The 13,705-nt window shown below is 37.3% G+C and overlaps 1 protein-coding gene across 1 annotated transcript; it reads left to right on the top strand.

Moving 5' to 3' along the window:
- The first annotated feature begins 5,931 nt into the window (after nucleotides 1–5,931).
- srsf3a (serine and arginine rich splicing factor 3a) lies at nucleotides 5,932–12,949 on the top strand. The gene is made up of 7 exons (XM_062416223.1): nucleotides 5,932–6,001; nucleotides 6,681–6,732; nucleotides 8,954–9,164; nucleotides 9,246–9,380; nucleotides 11,550–11,588; nucleotides 11,675–11,761; nucleotides 11,875–12,949. Exons 2-7 carry the CDS (start codon nucleotides 6,726–6,728, stop codon nucleotides 11,900–11,902), a joined length of 507 nt encoding a protein of 168 aa, XP_062272207.1. The 5' UTR covers nucleotides 5,932–6,001; nucleotides 6,681–6,725; the 3' UTR covers nucleotides 11,903–12,949.
- The last annotated feature ends 756 nt before the right edge of the window (nucleotides 12,950–13,705 follow it).

Here is a 13,705-nt window from a genome sequence, read left to right as displayed (position 1 = left end):
GTGTTCGGGGGGGTCAAGAGCAGCAAAATTCCCATAATAGTCATAAAACATTTTTATGACTTTGCTGTGGTGGTCTGAGGACACTATTATGTTATTCCACCCAATAAATTGCAATTACAATTCCAGTTGCTGTAAAGCATGTTTTATTGAGGCTGCTTGTACATTGATCTTTTTTTTTTTTTTTGCAATAAAATGCTTAAAAAATGTACAAAGCTGCATTCATTCTTTGTTTGAACGTATTCTTGACCCTTAAAGTTCACCTCATGTGACAAAGTTAAAACTCCATCTATGACGTTATTGTTTGATCTGAGGTGCTCAGATAGTTAAAACTTTATTGCAGGTTTGCTGGTGGGTGAATCCCACAGTCAGAGGTGGCGAGGACACTGTCTGACCACACTGCTGGAAGACAGCCAGGCAGCTATTGAAGGGAACATGATGATCCTGTTAATTATAAAGGTGACATAACAGAAGTGAATCTGATTCTGCAAACCCACAGGGATGTTGTCAACCAGCTGAGTAATCCTCTGAGCGATCGGATATCGGAAGAAAGTGGGTTTCACACATTCTGTTAGAACATTTTATTCACATTAAAAGCAGAAATAGTACATAAACAGAACGACTGTGGTGATCTAAGAGCTCAACCAGCCTCCGCCATGCAACTCCACCAACCTGTTGCTATTAACAATAAATAGATCTTTTCAAAAAAATTGTGAAGACAGTTGGGCCCAGCTCATGGCAGAGTTTTGTTGGTTTTCCCAAAAACACTCGTCTTAACTGCGGTGTCCTGGTAGCTTTGTTGGCACTTCCTCCTCCTGTGTATACTTAAGTGGAGGTTAAAAATGAACTCGGCTGACCTGAGATGAACTGAAATGCATGATTACATTTCTACATTGACACATGGTTAGAGATGGTGTCTTCCTTCCTGAAACATCATGAACATCTTGTTTCTGTTCTGATGAAATCACAAGCTTGGTAGGAAACAGGAAAATTAGACGGTCAAAGGTTATTCTGCTATTTATAGCTGTTTAACATGAATGTAATAAACATATTCATGAAACATACATACAGATATATCACTCATATATTCAGGGATTACAGGCCTTTTGTGCACTGAGTAACACATTTTAGCACACTATTTCTCTCTTTAAGCATTTTAATCTTTGTCACAGTAAACAATAGCTTTTCTTGATAATTGGCCTAAACATTTAACTAAAGAACACATTAAGCAAAAAAAACAGGCAACAGGCAATTGTGAGAATACGTCTGTCTGAATGAGTGTCTTGGTGTAACCAGAAGCACGCGGGTGAGTTCATTCAGGGATACAGGCTGCACAGTCATCAGGAAGTGAAACAGAACAGAATGTGCTGTACTAATCTGATTGAAAAACACTGCCTGAGTGGATGCATGAGAAAAAAAAAAGATGTTTCATTTAAACAGCTAAAAGGAGAATCCTATGGCAGCGGGGAGATATGTACAAAGAAAACAAACTGAGCTTAACTCTTCATTTAGTATAAAAGACAAGTGGTGAGGGTAAGGAGAGTGAGGCTCTCACTCTCACACAAACATGCACGCTGCGACTAAAATAAAGCTGAGCAACATAATGCTCTTTGTTTGTGTTCTAGCCATCCGCGTTACGTACATGGGAGTAATCTCCTGTGTGATCCTGTTTATCCCTGAACTTTTGCCCCCTTGAAGCAAGAGTTCTTTACTGCTCTGTCTGCCAAGAACCCTAAATTAATGATTTCTCGCTTCTACTGATGGAGGAACACAGTGGAACAGTGTCTAACAGGGCGATTTAAAATAAAAAAAATTTTAAAAAAATGTCAGCTTATTCTATTTATTTAAATGATAAATTGTGAACTGAACTTCCATTAATAATTTCAGTGATTAATAATAGAAGTATTACAATCCTGTACTCAAAGTAGCATACAACAGTGTACGTGTTGTTGTCTGCATTCAAAATTAGTACACATGTATTACCAGCAAACTATACTGGAAGTGTTGAAAGCAAAAGTAGATACGTAGCAGAATGGCCCCTGTCAGTGTGCTATGATCATATATGTTTATTATTCCTGATGAATAAACTTGTAAAAGTATTTTGCTGTTATAGTTGGTCAAAGTGGAACTAATTTTGCATTTTTATATAGTGTTGAGTAGTTTAATTTATGACAATGCACCATATTTTCTCAGCTAATCCTCTGTTTTGTATGTAAAAATTCAATATGCAAAGCAGCACTCGGATAAATGTAGTAGAGTTAAGAGTCTGTTTCTTTCTTTTAAATGTGGTAAAGAAGGAGTGTGATGCATCAAAACATTAGGGTACTCAAGTACCTTAAAAATTGTACTTAGATACAGTTCTCGAGTAAATGTACTTACAGTGGTCCATCACATGCATACAGTTGGAAAAAATAAAACATTTGGTTATGTTATGTACAAAATAAACTTTGTTCATTTTTAGAAACAGCTTGACTTGGTGTTGCAGTTTAGGTGTTTTTCTGTTGTTGTTGTTTTTTTGTGAATTTCTCTCCCTCACTATTGTGGGAGTTGTGGTTTTGAAGCCTCTGCGCTGGATTACTCACATGCATGCTTGTTCCTTTTGTCCTGATGCTGTTATGTTTTGTCTTACATTTTGTCAGTTAATAGTTTAATCCTAAAAAATACATTCAATCTTAAAATTAATACTCTTTGGGATCCTGGTAATCGCAGACCCTCTTTAAGAAGTCAAAAAAAACATTCTTGACACTGTTTTATCACCTTAATGCTCCATGACTTCTCCTAATGTTATGAGAATTGCTTGTAAAATTTACATTTAACTGATGACATTTCAATAATCATATAAAATATGATTTATTAAATTGGATTTTTGCATGCTTTATATCTGTGATTGATGTTAAAAGTAGTTTTTATGTAGCAGTACCAATCCTAAATAAGACTGTTTAGATTTCTGTTATAAGAGTTTTATAACAACTTCCTCATAATTTTCAACTAATTGAACCCAAACATAAGTAACACCCATACGTAGGATGACATATTGTACATGTCATTGTCTGTGAACTTTTTTGTACACAAAATCATGACTGTTCATGCTTAGCCCAACAAATAAAACATGACATATCTCCTTATTTGGTGTAACAACAATTAGCTTTTTGGTCATTTCTTTATTTTGCTTAATCAGTTTGTGACAAAAAAATGTTACCACTTCAAGACTTTTCTACATATTGGGTTTTTAATAAGATAATATTTAAAATATTTGAGGGCTAAAAGTGTTTGATTTTGCAGTTATGATTTTTATTAGACACACAGAAGTGGGATCTGTGGAACAGCAAAACAAGTATCTCCTTCATGGAGCAGCCCTTCCACCAAACCTCTGCTAATTAGGGTTATTATTCATCATTTAAGTATCTGGCATTAGATGCAGGAATGGTCTTGTAAGTAGCATTTCTTCTGTCATGTCTAGTAATATTTTGCCAAAGCTTGAGACATGTGTGAGTGACTTTTTTTTAACTCAAAATACACAATGGTAGCCCCATCTAAACATATTAGGGAGTGACACGACTAAAATATTTACCACAAACAAGACATGTGACAGTTCAGTTTACGAAAGGCAATGCATCAAAACAAAGTCAGATCATGGATTTTAAAAATGTGTTTGACTGAAGACTCCATGGAGGATTCAAGTGGAAACTTTTTTTTACACAGTACACAACCAACTGTAACTCTATGCAGATTTCAATTTCTGGCATTGAACAAATAAAGGATTAAATGAACAATCATTCTTGTCTGTGTTGCGCAACCTGGAGATTGTACGTTTCTCACACCTCTTCCCTTGTTCTACACTGCTTTTTCAAAGTTTCTGTACCGGACGTGTACATACACTGTTTGTCACCCCTTCGACCTCTCACAAAGGGGTTATTTGTGGTTTTGTCTCCTGTTGAGCAATAACACTCGAGCTCTGTTGATGCACTCATGCTCACCCCACAGTAGTAACCTAACGGCAGTCATGGTTTTTTTTCTTTAAGTCAGACTGCATGAATTAAGTTTGTGTTTCCTGTCAACATGAAACATGACACCTGAAGGATATACTGTATCCGTATTCACCATGCATTTGATGTAGAGTAACATGGCATAGGTTTGGCAGCAGATTGCCTCAAACTCCGTACATGCAACAGTATTGCTCCAATCCGAATTGTTTCTTGTACATAACAGTGTTCAGACACTTGGAAATAACACTTTCATTTTTACTTTTGTGTTTGTGTTCTTTGTAAAGCATCATTAATACTGTTTCTTATTTGTTGTGTCTGTATTGCTGTTGACAAGATTTTGTTTTTCATCAGTGGGTTTAATATGTTCAATTCAATTTTTTTTTTAAATATTACTTCCACATTGCAGAACTCTGTTGAGGATTGACATGTCTTGACACTGTGGAAATCTAATATTTGACTAAATATCTGAGGAAGATACCGTACATGACAGAGGAGACAAGAACAAGGACAGGTATTGGGAAAATCTTCAGCCCTGAGGCACCAAAAAGGTTTGATGAAAGTAATCAGTGAGATGACGGAAATAATCATCAAACACTGAGGAAGACATCTGCCAATCTGTTTTATCTATAAGGGACAATGTTGGCTAAATGATTATTACATTTTATACAGGATTATATGGATGACATTTTTTTCAGTAATATGGGTTGCAGGTCCAAATTTTTTCATGGAAAATGTAACAATTAATCTCTTACATAAACACTTTAAAATGATTTTTTGTGTGGTTGTAAAATATATAACCAGACTACCTATAATATTATTTACACACACACTCAGTTATGGAAAGTAACTCATTTCCTAACTAAGTTCTGTACTTGAGTACAATTTTGAGGTACTTGTCCTTGACTATTTTCATTTGGTACTACTTTATACTTCCACTCTGCTACATTTCAGAGGGAAATTATGTACTTTCTAGTCCACTACATTTATTTGACATTTAACAAGCTTTTAAAGTACAACATATTGTTAAAGATTAAATCAGTAGTTTCCGACATTTCTGGCTTTTGATGTCTTAAAAAAGCAGTGTGTAGAAGGGGTAACATTTCAGATGTCTATGAGTTGTTAACAGCTCCGCCAAATAGTGACTTTTACCTCTAAACTGTCCAAAAACTGAAAACTTTCTGTATCAGAATTTTGTTTTTTCCTCTTTCTTCTCCCATTACTCCCATGGCCCCTAAGATTTATCCAGGGACCATTGGGAGGGACCTGACCACTATGTTGGGAAACATTGGACTAAACCAGCTAATTGTGTAGGCCTATAATGTATTTCAAACTAGCTCCATCTCCAGCAGCTACAATAGTAGCATGCTGCTTACACGCCAATGCTTCAGTATTAATAATCTAATGAGGTCATATATAATAATATATCAGTCAGAGGGACAAAGAAGTACTTTAATACTAAGTACATTTTACTGCTAATAGGCTAATTGTTTTTTCATGCAGGACTTTTACTTGTAATGGAGTATTTTACATTGCTGTTCTGGTGTTTTTACTGAACTAAATCAGAATCATCTCCATTGGCAAAATAGTAATTTTAAGTTTACACATACAAGGAGTTTGACTCTAGTTTAGTGGCTCTCAGTGTACTCAGAGTAACAACACATACAACAAATATGCACAAGTAATATTGGTGATACTGTCTCTGTGAACTATAAAAACCTTCAAGAGATGGTGTTGTGCTAATTCATTTGAAGTAATCACTCTTGTTCAGAAAGAACAAGTCTACTACAAACTTGTGTTTTAACGAACAGCAGGATGACTGTGACTGTCCACTCCGCTACAGCAGGTGGCAGCAGGTATATTTAAGGTGTGTTTGTGAGCAGAAAGGCGCTCAGTTCCGCTTCATGGATGTATAAAGACAACTTCCGCTGTGGCGCTAACAACAAGTGAAGCTAGCCGCTGATCAACGGTCGGCGTGAAACCTGCTGATAACGCTTCTGTTGACTTGTAGCACAAGAAAGGTGAGGAACATCTTAAACATCAGCTAACTTGCTCTGCTCCAGCCACGTTTTTATCAACTAACATGGTTAGAGTGCAGGTGGCCACAGAATAAGTGTTTTTTTTATTTTTTTTTATTTCATCGTCGTGGCTAATGCTAACTTGGCCAGCTAACACACCCTCTGCGGGCTAACGCAGCTAACACATGTCTGCATGTTTTATTGGGAATTATGCTTGCATACATATATGGTGGCAGTTACACTCAAAAGTGCTCGCGGTGTTGTAAATTAGCCACATTGTTGTCTGAAACAACCAAAAGCCGTAAAGGCAGAGTTTGTGTTCGTTAAGCTACGAGCTAAACGAAACCAGACTACTTCATGTTGCTAACGACTGTTAGCTCAACATTAAAGTGTAATACTCTCTATTATAGAGGCGCCTTTATTTTGTCTTTGGTGCACTTGGTCGTCGCTTAATAATGTTGTGATTTCCTTGGTGGTCAGACCAGCATCTGTGAACATGAGCAGCCCTCCTGTGGTTTGAAGAGAAACACATGAAACGCGACGTGTAGCCGAGCACTGATATCGGGGCTTTCAAAATGGACTCTGAATCAGATAACATTTAGATGTCGACAAAGCTTTTCTTTTACACTGAGGTCTGATAGTTGGCTGCTAATAGTTCCCTACTTTCTTTCTGTCCTTTCAGGCACATCTGACTGCAATACAGCAGAAGTTATCTGGACCTGTTGAAATGGGAGGTATGGTGATTTGTTTCTTCACTTTACTTTTCTCTGCAGTAAGACATGCATTTTAAAACATTCAATCTCATGGTTAAATTATTTAATAGAGAACAGCCCAGGCAGGAGCCAAAGTGTGTTAGTCTTTGTGATGGTAGGATAGGATGAAAGCAAATAAATTTACGTACATAATCTTTTAGAAAATAATGCAAGAAAGAATCAAGTTTTCTGAGTGTTATGATTAGCTAAATACTTTCTGCCAGTTTAGTAACCTAACAGATTGACAGTTTACCAGCAGCTTGTGCATTTGTTGGTTAAATTTGAATTGTTGATGCTTTACAGTTGTTTACCTGGAAATGTAATCAACAAATGTTTTTAATGAATACAATACATTTTTAGGTACAATAATCAGATGGGAGAGTCTTGGAAATCTAGACAAGATACTAATCATATTGATGCAAAAAGCCTGTAAATAAAGTACTTAAATTACTTTGTTTTGGAACGAGTAACATAACGTATGTATTTTGCATTTCAAGTAATCCGTTATGTAGTTAAAAAAATGTTATCTCATGAGAAACTGTGATTTTTACTGGTAACTATCAACACTGCAATCCCCTCTTCTATTCATACTGGAGGGAAAAAGCCCACCGTGCATACAACTTCACTCATGGTGCAACTATAAACTACTGGTTAACACTATATGAAGAACAGTAACACTAATAGCTGCGTATTAAGTGATATCTGTGATGAACACAATTTAACTTATATTATGCAGGATTTGCCCCGAAAAAATGTGGGCTGCCATGGACGCTGTAATGTAACAAGTTAGTTTTAAAGTAAGGTTGGCCAGTATTGGTTGTCAGTAAGCAATACTGCTGAATTATTTGCATAAGTGCCAGAAATAGTTACACAAGTGTTCAGACTGAAACTTCCCTGCAAGGCACTGCAGTGGTGAGGCGTGTTTACGTGAGAAAATGAAATATAACCCAGGATTTTGAGTTGGCGCTACAGATTAATGCATTTAAAGGTTGTTTAAAAAAAAAAAAAAAAAAAATCAGAAACCAAAACACTGTGTGGCAGTTTGTAATACTCACATAGAGGATTTTACAGCTGTAACAGGATTTTATAAAGGGACAACAGTTTTAGGTTTCATCATGGGAATTGTAAGACACAGTCAAATATGTCACGTTACAAAGTAATTACCAGGAATGTGCACTTGCATCTTTTGGTGTTTTTCTTGTTATAAGGATGGGTCTTAACCATCTAAGCCGACAGCACCTTAAAAGCAGTAAGTTTGATGTACTTCATTAATCCCCCAGAGGGGAAACTCAAAGTAACTTCCACACGCAGACAGCCAACATACAGCAAGGGAACATTTAGCTGGAGGATGCAAAGGTACTGAGAGCTGAACACAGTGACTTTAATAAGGCGCTTCGTCTGCAACACACTGCTTGTTTGAAGGGGTAAAAAGGGGCAGGACCGCAACAGCACGGCTCGCCTCAGTTATCCCCTGCTGTGAGGCTGTAGTGGAAACGCATTTCATTGTGTGTTGGTTTGGTTCCACGTAGCTAAAGCGGACCAACTCAGTGTGCTTGGCAGCGTATTGCCAGATGACGTTGGGTTGCGTTGCAGCAAAAGTTGAACAGGGTTCAACTTTTTTGCCAGACAACTGCTCTATTTAAAAAAAAAAAAAAAATGTATTTAGCCAAACTCTGAGGTGCCATCTCCACTAGGTCAACACACTGCCTCCAATCGAATGGATGTTTTCACGCAGAGCTGACGTCGGTCAAAACACCCCTTATGGTATTGGTGTGACCAAGTATCTTCTCAGTCTTAATCGTCATCGCTCCAATTATAAACACAAAGTGAGAGATGTGGGTGTAATAGCAGAAGATCAAAACGTTAATCTCAGTGAATTGATCGCATTTCTTGACAAATCAGTGACACGTGTCATTTTTGAAGCAATGTTTCAACTTTAATCCTTGATCAAAAACATGAACACAGAATTGAATAAGTTAATGGTTCACATGTCTTCTAACACCACAAAAAGCATATAAAGGCCGTAAATGTTGGTTACATGGTGATCTTTTAGCAAGGAAGTTCTCTCAACGTAAGAATATTTAGAGATACTCTGCTTACATTTAACCAGCCTGTCATGAATGTTGTATGATAAATTACAACCACACGTAGGACACATTAATCATATCCTGCATGTTTGTTTTTGTGTGTTCCTTCCTCTCAGACCCGGCTCTTAGTAGAGACTGTCCCCTCGACTGCAAGGTTTATGTTGGGAATCTAGGAAACAATGGAAATAAGACAGAGCTAGAAAGGGCTTTCGGATATTATGGCCCTTTAAGAAGTGTGTGGGTTGCCAGGAATCCCCCAGGCTTTGCTTTTGTAGAGTTTGAAGATCCCAGAGATGCATCTGATGCTGTAAGAGAACTGGATGGAAGGTAAGACTTTTTTATTAGTTGCTGTTTTTTCGTTAAGTTTTCTGCATTTTCCCCACTCATGTTATGACCTATTTTTGTTAGAACCATGTGTGGCTGTCGAGTGCGTGTTGAATTATCCACCGGGGAAAAGCGCTCGAGAAGCCGTGGCCCCCCTCCATCTTGGAGTAGACGGCCTAGGGATGACATCAGACGGCGCAGTCCTCCAGTCAGACGCAGGTATGCATTTCCTTCTCGACAATTAATGTTAACATTTTTATTTAAAATCTCATTTGCAGTGTCTTTTTTTAAAAGCACAAATGACAAAGCAGATTTCACATTTTCCACACTGTAAGAATCAGTTGTTTGACTCCTACAAACTATGAATTAGTTTGACAAAGCTGAATAAATCTGCCAACTTCTCACAACGGTAAACAAATCTCTTCTGTTTTTAAAAAACTTAACTTAAAAAAAAAAATAGCACTTGAAGTTTCTAATGGGTCGTCTACATGGCCTGAATTAAATGTCTACTTTTAGTGCTGTAGATCACCTCAGTAAGATAAACTAACATACATGCAATATGAGTTCATCAATAGATGACCTGTGGATCTGGCTGCTTCATGATTTGATTTATTTTGTTGCTGGTCTTATCCCACATTAATTGAGTTTTCCTCTTTCATCCAACGTTTCAGAAAGAAATTGTCTGTGCCAATTTAAGGTTGACAGTCAAGTCCAAAGGCACCTTATGTCAGCGCTTGACTATTTATGAACTCTTATAATGAAAATATGTATGTAAAAACACTTAACTGTACCTGAATTTGTTGTCCGGGGACATCTTAAGAGGCACAGTTAGCACTTCATCATCCATTAAACTTTTTTATAGGTACTTTTTTAGAATTACTTTCTGCAGGTGTAAATTTTGTTTTCTTTCTGAGTTCAGTTGCCATCTATTAATAAAACTGAACCCCGTTGCAGAGTCACCACCACGCTTCTCACCATCTGAGTCAGTCAACTAGTCCTCTTTCAGCATCATGTGACTGCTGTCCAGCGAGCCCCAATCAGCTTGGCTGGTGTTGTCACATGACCCAGGCGCATCGCCAGTCGTCAGGTTCCACCAACCTTTTGGTTCCTGCGCATGCAGTTCCCAGCATCCTCCTCTTCTTCCTCCAACCTTAACCCAATCGACAGTGGCCCACCTCACATTATCAACCAATCAGCGTCTTTACTCTTACTATTCTCCAAACAACTACTGTATCAGCGGGAACAGCCCCTGGCTTACATCCCTCCCCATCCTTCCCCCCAAAAAAGGCAGGGAAAATCTACAACTACCCCCTCCAACCAGCCACCAAGCAACTTCATATCTCCAACATTTGCATCATGTGGCAAATCCTCTCTGCAATTCGACCTCCCTCACCATCAGTCTGGCTACCTTGCGTCATTTCTATCTTGTCCAAATCCCCCAAAATAGTAAGTTGCTTTTATCCTGCTCTTTGTAGTTTTTATGCTTAATGTAGCTTTCCAAGCTGCTTGACAGTTTTCCCTCAGCAGTTATGTAATTTAGAGCAATTTCATTGCAGAGTTGCAAAAGTCTAAAGATCAAAAATTGTGGTCAAGGAACTTTTGCTGTGGGTTTTATTCCGATTTTCACAGTGCAGTTGTGCTGAGTGCATTTTCATGGCTCGACATTAGGCCATTTTGAGCAATATCCACCAGAATAAAGTGTATTTGCTTTTTGTTGCTTTTTGCTATCCCATTTCTACTTGTCAATTTTTTCATTTGAAGTACACCAGTGTCCTGATCTTAAAAAAAAAAAATAATAATAATAATCACGTTTACAATTTCAGTGTTATTTTGCAGTCACTGATCTTTTGAGGTTGTAGGTTACAAGGTTTTGGTGCCACAGCGACAACAGTCTTTCCACTGGTTTGGGATAATGCTCCACACCCAGTTTTTCTTGATCTAAAAGAGAACATGGCTACAGTTTTTTGCCTGATTAGATCTGCTTATATTGAAATTCATACTTTTGAAGAGATCGTAGTATTGCACAGTATACTGCCAGTGTTTAAAACCATACACAAACCAATGATTCTTGTAACAAATTTTACTTAGTTTTCCAAGGCGTGCCTTAATGTCGAGCCGTGATTTTGTTCTTAATATATTTAAATCTGGCTCCATGTTTAGTGCTCATTGGACTCAAAGTTCCCATTTAATGAGAATGAATAATAATGAATTGATCTTGATGAACTCCATCAAGATCTCATGGATGCAGATGATCCTTCTGTAAACAGTCTAGGAACAACGTGTAACCACGTTTCCACGTGTAAACCAGAGGTTTCATAAGTGATGGAGAGGGTGAAATTTTCTGTCCTAATTCTTTTTTTCATGTCCATTGCTTCACCTACACCTTAGATCACCGAAGAGGAGGAGCCTCAGCCGCAGTCGCAGCAGGTGAGCCTATGATATGTTTTAAATACTTTGTGTTTGTACATTCTTTTTTAACTGTTGAATTTGATTTTTGTGGTTTTGTCCACCAGGTCTCTTTCAAGAGACAGGCGTAGATATAGGTCTCTGTCCAGAGACAAGAATCGTAAGCGTTCAAGATCCTTCTCACGATCAAGGAGGTAAGTTTGTTATTATTATTATTGGTTGTTTTTACTATGTACTGAGATTTGACTCTCGCAGAAATATATTAAAATTATGAAGTCGCTCAATAATTAATTTTTTGTTTTGACAGTCGCTCCCGATCCAACGAGAGGAAATAAAAACATTAAAGGATGGTTGATCAGCAGGACTCTGCGATGGTTGTGAAAATACAAATTTTTATAGTCATGTTTTTCTTCCTAGATTTTATTTGCCAACTCAAGGCAGCCTTAGGTTGTCAAAGTTACATCTTGTGTCATAGCAGTCTATAGAGTAACAACAAAGGACTTAAGTCTTTTTCCTCCTTTTTGTCATTTCTCATGGCGAGGTTTTCCCATTTTACTGAAACATGTTTTGCCTTCAAATTTACTGTTAACAAAACGAATTCTGTGTCACCCTGCATGTTGAAATGAAATACTGGAATTTTTTTTTTATTTTTTTACATTGCCATCCTGTTATTTTAACTGTTGGATTAAAGGTGCACTGTGTAGAATCTAGTGGAATAGATTTGGCAGAAGTGGAATATAATATTCATGAATATTTTTTAATTAGTGTATAATCACCTGCAAATGAGAAGTTTTGTTTTTGGTACCTTTTTAGAATGAACCCGTTATATCTACATAAGAAGCGATTTCTCCTCCACCAAGCCTGCCATGTTGCACCACCATGTTTCTTCAGTTTCCCAGAATAGACATACAAAACACTGGCTCCAGAGAGGGCCGTTCAAGTATTTTGCAAGTTTCAGTCACCATAGTTCGTCCTTCATTCTTGGAAGGGGAGGGGGAGGAGCAAGGTTTTCAGTTTGCAATCTGCAACCTTACTGCTAGATGCCACTAAATCCTACACACTGGTCCTTTAAATTTCATGTGATGTTTTTGTTTTGCTTTTATTATTCATTGACTTAAACTGCTAGCTAAAGGTTACTGAAATGCATCACGAATAAGAGAAGTATAGTTTATACCAGTGGCAGAAAACGGACAACAAATGTTGTAAATATTGATGCTGTTATTTTCAGACTATCTTAATGCCTAAAACATCATCAGACATCATCTGTAACTGTATTTTACCATGTCACTTTTACAAAAGAAGGCATTTGTTCTCAATTCATTCTGAGCTCTGACAATTTATGCTGATGCAGTTAAACAACTTGTTCAATAAATGTTTTTCCAAGGTGATGACCTCTCTTCTTTGTGTTATGTAAGTTACTAATTAGATAAATATGAGCAAGAAATGGCCTTGTGCAATGATCAAATTAAACTTTAATAGTACAGAAAATGTAGCTTGTTTCAGTTCAGGAAGTATTGTATGCTGTTGGTGTGAGGTGATAGAGCTGCAAGTGTCACCCACACAGGAAGCTTTCAGTCATGGTTGCATTAAAAGAAACACCCTCATGTGAATTCTAACTACTGCTCAGCAGAGGCTGATGCTTGATTACGAAGCAGCTCATGCAAGACGACAGACGTGCCAGATTTGGCTGGTAAGTACGTACTGTGTCGTATCTATTTAGTACAAGGCCTGAAGATATTTGACTTAATTGTACTGTAAACCTATTTTATTTTATGGAGAATGTGATTAGTGAGGTTCACTTTTATAAAGGAGCTGTCTGAAGTGCATTTTTCAGTTAAAAGTGATATACGTTTGATTTAAAATGCTTCAAGTCTCAACTCAGTGTATACTTTAATGTTTTGTTTGTGCTGTGACATTACTGTTAGGAGAAAAGGCTTCTTTAGGTTGTTTGCAAGTAGTAGCCTAAAGAAAAGGCACATTTAAAATTTATTTCATGGATAGCCAAAATCTAAACTTGATAAACAAATTGCACAACTGACTTTTTTACTTTAGGGTAAAAGACTTGAAGTCATGTCTGCTCAAAGTGGAAAGAAAAAAAGATATGGTTTGCGTCGTCGAGGGGGAAACCAAAATCAAAC

Source organism: Scomber scombrus, chromosome 3, assembly GCF_963691925.1.
Source record: "Scomber scombrus chromosome 3, fScoSco1.1, whole genome shotgun sequence".
Taxonomy (NCBI): Eukaryota; Metazoa; Chordata; class Actinopteri; order Scombriformes; family Scombridae; genus Scomber; species Scomber scombrus.
This window is presented reverse-complemented; position numbering and strand designations above follow the sequence as displayed.

What these genes read in the sequence shown, in the direction of transcription:
- srsf3a (XM_062416223.1), top strand. An exon ending in GTAAGAGAACTGGATGGAAG is followed by an intron (nt 9,165 to 9,245) that starts GTAAGACTTTTT and finishes TATTTTTGTTAG; the next exon opens with AACCATGTGTGGCTGTCGAG. An exon ending in TCCTTCTCACGATCAAGGAG is followed by an intron (nt 11,762 to 11,874) that starts GTAAGTTTGTTA and finishes TTGTTTTGACAG; the next exon opens with TCGCTCCCGATCCAACGAGA.